This window comes from Oncorhynchus mykiss, chromosome 10, assembly GCF_057628025.1.
Source record: "Oncorhynchus mykiss isolate SJ-2025 chromosome 10, ASM5762802v1, whole genome shotgun sequence".
Lineage (NCBI taxonomy): Eukaryota > Metazoa > Chordata > Actinopteri > Salmoniformes > Salmonidae > Oncorhynchus > Oncorhynchus mykiss.
Window position 1 is genome coordinate 81,274,097 of NC_143031.1, and position 9,315 is coordinate 81,283,411.

Sequence of the window (9,315 nt, forward strand, 5' to 3'; positions counted from 1 at the left end):
CAGTGGGCGAATAGACTGGTTGGATGATGGCTCAGTGGGCGAATAGACTGGTTGGATGATGGCTCAGTGGGCGAATAGACTGGTTGGGTGATGGCTCACTGGGCGAATAGACTGGTTGGATGATGGCTCAGTGGGCGAATAGACAGGTTGGATGATGGCTCACTGGGCGAATAGACTGGTTGGATGATGGCTCAGTGGGCGAATAGACTGGTTGGATGATGGCTTAATGACAGATCAGTGAGTGGAATTTACATCTGAGAGACAAATAAAATGTAGTTTTTAGGGTGTCAGGTTGGAGGTGGATGGGGGGGTAAATGTCGTTTTTAGGGTGTCAGGTTGGAGGTGGATGGGGGGGGGTTAAACGCGGGTTGCAACCTGCCGAGGTCGCCAGTTCTAATCTCAGCTGAGACTAGTTTCCCAACTCTACCCAACATAACTAATTACATTTCTAATCTACAAACTCTGAACAGCTTTAAATACGGAGGATGGTGGCCCAGCCCCTGCTAGCGGAGGGGACCAAGCACTGAGATAAATTACACTTTCTCCTCCCGCCTTCTGACACCCAGGTGGTGACACATCTGTGTGTGCCTGGCAGACATCTCAGTTTTGATGTCAGTTCACCACCTCAAGCTCAACCTAGACAAGAAAGAGCTGCTCTTCCTCCTGGGGAAGGCCTGCCCGCTCCAAGACCTCTCCATCACGGTTGACAACATGTCACATACTGACTACGTTGAGGACATAATTTTGATTTATTTTCTATGCCTGAGATGTGGTTGTCCCACCTGGATATCTTAAGATGAAGGCACTAACTGTCAGTCTCTCTGGATAAGAGCGTCTGCTAAATGACTCGAACGTAAAGGTCAGAGGTTCAGATCTTGGGGATGCCGTTAAGAAGAGAAAGAGGGTATATTTGGGAGAACGGGGAGACACCCAGGGAGTACTTCTAGTCAGAGTACAGCAACACTGTCCTACAGTCTCCAAACAGCAAACTAAATACTTTTAAATAAGTCATTTTTTAATTACAATTGGATACAAAGAATTTGGTGGTAAACAGTCAGACACTTCCACTACCAAGGGGCAGTTTCCCAGACACAGGTCACGCCTCATCCTGGACTAAACTGTTTAAATCCAGCCGGGTCTGGGAAACTGGACCTGGGTCTGGGAAACTGGACCTGGGTCTGGGAAACTGGTCCTGGGTCTGGGAAATTGGACCTGGGTCTGGGAAACTGGACCTGGGTCTGGGAAACTGGGTCTGGGTCTGGGAAACTGGACCTGGGTCTGGGAAACTGGACCTGGGTCTGGGAAACTGGACCTGGGTCTGGGAAACTGGACCTGGGTCTGGGAAACTGGACCTCGGTTTGGTGAGACAAGGAGAACACTTCAGTGACATTCTTCAGATTCTTGTTAAAGTAGTGGCAGTACATTTTGAGTGGTAAGAGATTCCTTCGTTCGCTGTCTGCCAGAGAGGTACATTTTTTTGGCCCGGGGCTGAGAGCTGCCGGGGTTTAGTTTTTGGCCGGCGTGACAGCGGAGGTGGTTTTGACAGTCTTCTTCATGTGGTGGTAGTTGGGGAGGATCTTCATCAGGAAGTCGAGCTGAAGAGTCTGAGGCTGCAGAACACATAAACACACGAAGGCATGCTGTTCTTCACTGCAAACGAGGAAACAGTGGATGGACTGGTTCTTTGGTTAAAAACAAGTGCGGAAAGACAAAGCTACATAGACTGTGTCTTATACACACAGACCCCCAGACCCTAATCTCAGTGTGTGTGTGTACCTGTGGTCGCTCTGTCTGCACACGTCTCTGACACCCCGAGCCGAAGATGACAGTGTTTTCAGGTATGACCTCACAGGTGTTGACCTGGCAACAGGCGCCGATGATACAACCAGAAGTTAGAATCATGTTCCTGCCCAGGTCAGCTGGAGGGAGAGGGGGGGAGAACACAGTTTAGATGATAGAAGGGTTCTCTCTATAGTGATTTAATAACCAATCAACAGTTTAGATAGAAGGGGTCTCTCCATAGTGATTTAATAACCAATCAACAGTTTAGATGATAGAAGGGTTCTCTCCATAGTGATTTAATAACCAATCAACAGTTTAGATGATAGAAGGGGTCTCTCCATAGTGATTTAATAACCAATCAACAGTTTAGATGATAGAAGGGGTCTCCATAGTGATTTAATAACCAATCAACAGTTTAGATAGAAGGGTTCTCTCCATAGTGATTTAATAACCAATCAACAGTTTAGATGATAGAAGGGGTCTCCATAGTGATTTAATAACCAATCAACAGTTTAGATGATAGAAGGGTTCTCTCCATAGTGATTTAATAACCAATCAACAGTTTAGATGATAGAAGGGGTCTCTCCATAGTGATTTAATAACCAATCAACAGTTTAGATGATAGAAGGGGTCTCCATAGTGATTTAATAACCAATCAACAGTTTAGATGATAGAAGGGTTCTCTCCATAGTGATTTAATAACCAATCAACAGTTTAGATGATAGAAGGGGTCTCTCCATAGTGATTTAATAACCAATCAACAGTTTAGATGATAGAAGGGGTCTCCATAGTGATTTAATAACCAATCAACAGTTTAGATGATAGAAGGGTTCTCTCCATAGTGATTTAATAACCAATCAACAGTTTAGATGATAGAAGGGTTCTCTCCATAGTGATTTAATAACCAATCAACAGTTTAGATAACGGAAGGGTTCTCTCCATAGTGATTTAATAACCAATCAACAGTTTAGATAACGGAAGGGTTCTCTCCATAGTGATTTAATAACCAATCAACAGTTTAGATGACGGAAGGGGTCTCTCCATAGTGATTTAATAACCAATCAACAGTTTAGATAACGGAAGGGTTCTCTCCATAGTGATTTAATAACCAATCAACACAGACACACTCAGTCATTCAGATCATTGGGAAGAAGAACGTCATTACTGAATTTGTGGCATTTTAATCTTTCTTACCTTTGGATTCTATGACATTGTTGTCCCCAATTTTCAAAGCTTGAGACACTGCAAGTATCATTGGTTAAGGAGAATTTCATACTCTACCAACAAAATGACTTTCAGAGCAGCAATACACACATACAGATATGTGATATTAGACAGAGGTCAAACAATACACACATACAGATATGGAATATTAGACAGAGGTCAAATGTCCAAATAGCTGTACCCTATAGGTCAGTGGCTGTACCCTGTAGGTCAGTGGCTGTACCCTGTAGGTCAGTGGCTGTACCCTATAGGTCAGTGTACCACTTCAATATAAAGGATACTACACCCAACTTCAAACACGTTGTTGATGCCGATGGTCATCGTCTTTGGCTCCACTCCCTCAGAGTCAGGCGCTATGTTCTCTGGATAACTGATCAAAGACAGACGGCCAGCTTCAAATCAGACGGCCAGCTTCAAATCAGACAGCCAGCTTCAATCAGACAGCCAGCTTCAATCAGACAACCAGCTTCAATCAGACAGCCAGCTTCAATCAGACAGCCAGCTTCATATCAGACAACCAGCTTCAATCAGACAACCAGCTTCAATCAGACAGCCAGCTTCAATCAGACAGACAGCTTCAATCAGACAGCCAGCTTCAATCAGACAGACAGCTTCAATCAGACAGACAGCTTCAATCACTACAATGTAGACCATAACATGACAGAGGAAAAGGAGACCATAACATGGCAGAGGAAAAAGAGACCATAACATGGCAGAGGAAAAAGAGACCATAACATGACAGAGGAAAAAGAGACCATAACATGACAGAGGAAAAAGAGACCATAACATGACAGAGGAAAAGGAGACCATAACATGACAGAGGAAAAAGAGACCATAACATGACAGAGGAAAAAGAGACCATAACATGACAGAGGAAAAAGAGACCATAACATGACAGAGGAAAAAGAGACCATAACATGACAGAGGAAAAAGAGACCATAACATGACAGAGGAAAAGGAGACCATAACATGACAGAGGAAAAAGAGACCATAACATGACAGAGGAAAAAGAGACCATAACATGACAGAGGAAAAAGAGACCATAACATGGCAGAGGAAAAAGAGACCATAACATGACAGAGGAAAAAGAGACCGTAACATGGCAGAGGAAAAAGAGACCATAACATGGCAGAGGAAAAAGAGGTAGACGAATGTGTAACAGTATAACTTTAGACCGTCCCCTCGCCCATACCCGGGCGCGAACCAGGGGCCCTCTGCACACATCAACAACAGTCACCCACGAAGCATCGTTACCCATCGCTCCACAAAAGCCGCGGCCCTTGCAGAGCAAAGGGGGAACTACGACTTCAAGGTCTCAGAGCAAGTGACGTCACTGATTGAAACGCTATTTAGCGCGCACCGCTAACTAAGCTAGCCGTTTCACATCCGTTACAAGTGCAAAAGAGAGGTGGGGGGAAAGACAGAATAAAAGCATGGAAGGAATAAAGTGTAGGGAGAATGGATGGATGTAACAAGGGAGGGGGAGAAAGAGAGGCGGCAATAGAACACGGGAGAGACCTCACCACTGCACCCTTCCACTTCTAGAAGATTCACTATTGTTATGTTCACCTGTTAATTATAAGAGCTTGTTCCTCGATGAGGTTGCCTTCTCCGATGACTATGGGTCCTGCCTCGGCAATGATGCGGGCTTTGGGATGGACCACCGTTCTGGCACCTGGAAAGACCATACATGAACAGTCAAATGTGTAACGTTAGCCTACCACATCAACCATTTTTAGCTGGCTCCAAAGTGGATATGTACTCAGTAACATGAACCGTGTAATAATGTCAAGCTATATAGAGACTAGAGCTACTACAGACAAACGAATGTTGTTGTTGCTCATTGTAAAATAAATAGCGGACGTTACCTGACTTGCTAAGCTACATGCTACATTTGACGTCTTCTTACCAATAGTGACTTCCCCTCTGATCTCGCTTTCGACGCACACCACGGCGCCAGCTGCTATTTTAGCACTACAAACAGAAAACCACGTGTTGGTAATAATCAGCAATACAAAAAGTGTACAATTTATGAATCATCTGTATGTCTACAAGTTAGTTAGCTGCTTGCTACAGCTAAAATCGTAGCTAACTTAGCTAGTCACGTTAGCTAGCGGTTTCCTAAAACATTCAACACATTCAAACTATCATAAAACATTATGAAACAGTAACAATGTGTTATTTGATACACAATACTGAACTAAAAACGAATTCAAGTTGGAGTCGTAATACCTTTTTTGAGCATTTTGTTTATCCGACATTTTGTTGATCGACTTGAGTTTTTTCGACAATCGATTTCGAATCCTTCTCAGCATAAACGACGTCATTGTGCGCTTGCGTGGAACGCAGACAAGATGAGGAGGGGGGTGGGGACATTAATGGGGATTTAGTGTCACCTAGCGAATGTTTACAAAACTGCAGCTGATATTTTTAGTCAGAGAAAATGGTTAAAGTCTACCTCAATTGGCCCGACCAACCAGTGCTCCCGCACATTGGCTAACCGGGCTATCTGCATTGTGTCCCACCACCCGCCAACCCCTCTTTTCACGCTACTGCTACTCTCTGTTCATCATGTATGCATAGTCACTTTAACCATATCTACATGTACATACTACCTCAATCAGCCTGACTAACCGGTGTCTGTATGTAGCCTCTCTACTTTTATAGCCTCGCTATATTTATAGCCTCGCTACTTTTATAGCCTCGCTACATTTATAGCCTCGCTACTGTATATAACCTGTCTTTTTACTGTTGTTTTATTTCTTTACTTACCTATTGTTCACCTAACACATTTTTTGCACAATTGGTTAGAGCCTGTAAGTAAGTATTTCACTGTAAGGTCTACCTGTTATATTCAGTGCACATGACAAATTAACTTTGATTTGATTTGAATCCCAAATCAAACCTAGCCCATATCTCCTAACCTGATCCCATAGCCCATATCCCCTAACCTCATCCCCTAGCCCCTATCTCCTAACCTGATCCCCTAGCCCCTATCTCCTAACCTGATCCCATAACCCCTATCTCCTAACCTGATCCCCTAGCCCCTATCTTATAACCTTATCCCCTAGCCCATATCTCCTAACCTGATCCCATAGCCATATCTCCTAACCTCATCCCCTAGCCTCTATCTCCTAACCTTATCCCCTAGCCCCTATCTCCTAACCTGATCCCATAGCCCCTATCTCCTAACCTCATCCCCTAGCCCATATCTCCTAACCTTATCCCCTAGCCCCTATCTCCTAACCTTATCCCCTAGCCCCTATCTCCTAACCTCATCCCCTAGCCCATATCTCCTAACCTTATCCCCTAGCCCCTATCTCCTAACCTTATCCCCTAGCCCCTATCTCCTAACCTTATCCCCTAGCCCCTATCTCCTAACCTCATCCCCTAGCCCATATCTCCTAACCTTATCCCCTAGCCCCTATCTCCTAACCTTATCCCCTAGCCCATATCTCCTAACCCTAGCCCCTATCTCCTAACCTTATCCCCTAGCCCCTATCTCCTAACCTTATCCCCTAGCCCATATCTCCTAACCCTAGCCCCTATGTACCTGTGTAGATCTGAAAGTATAAGAAGTGTCAACAACAAGTCATCTGATAGATAACCTTCACCTTTGTCCTTGACTGATAGAGTTGAATTATAACCTCCACCTTTGTCCTTGACTTGTCTCCAATCACCATTTATCCTGGTCCCAGATCAGTGTTTACTGTAGCCAGGTCTTTGACTGTATTCGTTCATCGTCATGCCGACCGGTGTGTACGCAGAGGACAGAGTTACCTGTCAATCATCAACCCAGCTCAATGTCACTGTATCTGAAATTAGTACACACACACACACACACACACACACACACACACACACACACACACACACACACACACACACACACACACACTTACACTTTTTAATTACCCTCTCCCACCTCTCCCACTCCCTGATCATTTAAAAAATGCATCATCAACAACAAACGAACCAACATTTTCTAGATAGTCAGTCCAAACTTCAAAACACGGAGCTTCAAATCACTCAAACTTTCAGATGGATCAGAAAGGAAATTAGCATTTTCAAAATTCTATAAATTATTAATTATGGGATGTAGAAGAAGAGAGTACATAAATGATTAAATATGCACTAACCTAATTTAGAAAGTAGTACATAATATATGAATTATGCACACACACACACACGCACACACACACACACACACACACTCACACACACAGAGAGAGAGAGAGAGAGCGATTGTATAACCAGACTCTCCCCTTTTTAGACTTGGAGGAAGCGACGTGATAACGAGGTGTGACCAGAACAGATTTCATATGAGTTAAACAGACTGGCTAAACCAGAACAGATTTCATATGAGTTAAACAGACTGGCTAAACCAGAACAGATTTCATATGAGTTAAACAGACTGGATAAACCAGAACAGATTTCATATGAGTTAAACAGACTGGCTAAACCAGAACAGATTTCATATGAGTTAAACCAGAACAGATTTCATATGAGTTAAACAGACTGGCTAAACCAGAACAGATTTCATATGAGTTAAACAGACTGGATAAACCAGAACAGATTTCATATGAGTTAAACAGACTGGATAAACCAGAACAGATTTCATATGAGTTAAACAGACTGGCTAAACCAGAACAGATTTCATATGAGTTAAACCAGAACAGATTTCATATGAGTTAAACCAGAACAGATTTCATTTGAGTTAAACCAGAACAGATTTCATATGAGTTAAACAGACTGGCTAAACCAGAACAAGATGATGAGAAGTTACAGACAGATGGACAGAAAGACACTCACCCCAAACACCATAAAAACTAACAGACCAACATGACAATTCCCTTTTACCTTTGAACTCTGACCTCACCTTGTCCTTGACTGATAGTTGAACTCTGACCTCCAGTGTTTACTGTTGCCCAGACTCTGGCTGTATTCGTTCATCGTCATGCCGACCGGTGTGTACGCAGAGGACAGAGTTACCTGTCAATCATCAACCCGTCACTGCTGACAGCTCAATGTCACTGTATCTGAAATTAGTACACACACACACACACACGCACACACACACACACACACACACACACACACACACACACACACACACACACACACACACACACACACACACACACACACACACACACACAGCTAACAGCTCAATGTCACTGTATCTGAAATAAGTACACACACACACACACACACACGCACACACACACACACACACACACACACAGAAGCACACACACACAGAAACACACACACACACACACACACACACAGCAGGTGTGTCCTTTCCTCTGGCTGCTACTGAACTCTGAGAACCATACAGGAAGTATATCATGTCAGAACAACAATCCCCTTTTACACCACTTCCTGTTAAGATCGAGAGAGACACACAGAGAGAGAGGATCATTGTGTGTGTGTGTGTGTGTGTGTGTGTGTGTGTGTGTGTGTGTGTGTGTGTGTGTGTGTGTGTGTGTGTGTGTGTGTGTGTGTGTGTGTGTGTGTGTGTGTGAATGAATAGGTGATCCGTATTCGTCATTACAGTCATTATTGAGTCAGAGGAAACAATGGAGATGACTGATGAACTCTGGGTAGTTGGGAGCTTCCTGTCTGACATCCAACAGGAGGCCATAACAGCAACACAAAACACACACACACACACACACACACACACACACACACACACACACACACACACACACACACACACACACACACACACACACACACACACACACACACACACACACAAGACTTCACTAGAGAGTTTCCCGATTCATTAACTATTTTAATGTCAAAGTAAGTTGTCAACACTCTGCAAAAACCAAAACTGATAAAAGTTTTGGGGATTCGACCTCATACCGTTTTATTTAGAACTCAGGGAATCTATTTTAACTGTTGCCAGTTGTCTCCAAGAGTCAAAACATTTCTGTGATGTCGAATGCCTCCAACCTCAGTGGAAAATAATGAGCTGCAGTATTCACTTGGTCCACTAGGTGGCAGTAAAACCCCACTATCTCCACTCGCATTCAACCAGTCATTCATAAATTATAACTGCAGGGGCTCAGTCCCACATGAAACCCTATTCGCTATTTGTTGCACTACTTTTCAAATCAAATCAAATGTATTTATATAGCCCTTCGTACATCAGCTGATATCTCAAAGTGCTGTACAGAAACCCAGCCTAAAACCCCCAAACAGCAAGCAATGCAGGTGTAGAAGCACGGTGGCTTGGAAACACTCCCCAGGAAGGAGTTTTGTTGCCTTAACGACTCAAACTGAATTCTTCCGCTG

The 9,315-nt window shown here is 43.7% G+C and overlaps 1 protein-coding gene across 2 annotated transcripts; it reads right to left on the reverse strand.

Moving 5' to 3' along the window:
- Positions 1-994: 994 nt before the first annotated feature.
- Positions 995-5,362, reverse strand: LOC118948979 (dynactin subunit 6-like). 2 transcript variants are annotated; one of them, XR_016483966.1, is made up of 8 exons: positions 5,239-5,362; positions 4,916-4,980; positions 4,576-4,681; positions 3,288-3,376; positions 2,977-3,024; positions 1,777-1,919; positions 1,313-1,610; positions 995-1,152 (listed from the first exon to the last, which is right to left on the reverse strand). XR_016483966.1 is itself a non-coding variant. In XM_090188102.1 (7 exons), exons 1-7 carry the CDS (start codon positions 5,331-5,333, stop codon positions 1,506-1,508), a joined length of 651 nt encoding a protein of 216 aa, XP_090044228.1. In that variant the 5' UTR covers positions 5,334-5,362; the 3' UTR covers positions 995-1,505. The 2 variants fall into 2 exon arrangements, 1 of the variants encoding a protein (XP_090044228.1); XM_090188102.1 differs by having other exon boundaries at positions 995-1,610.
- Between the last annotated feature and the right edge of the window lie 3,953 nt (positions 5,363-9,315).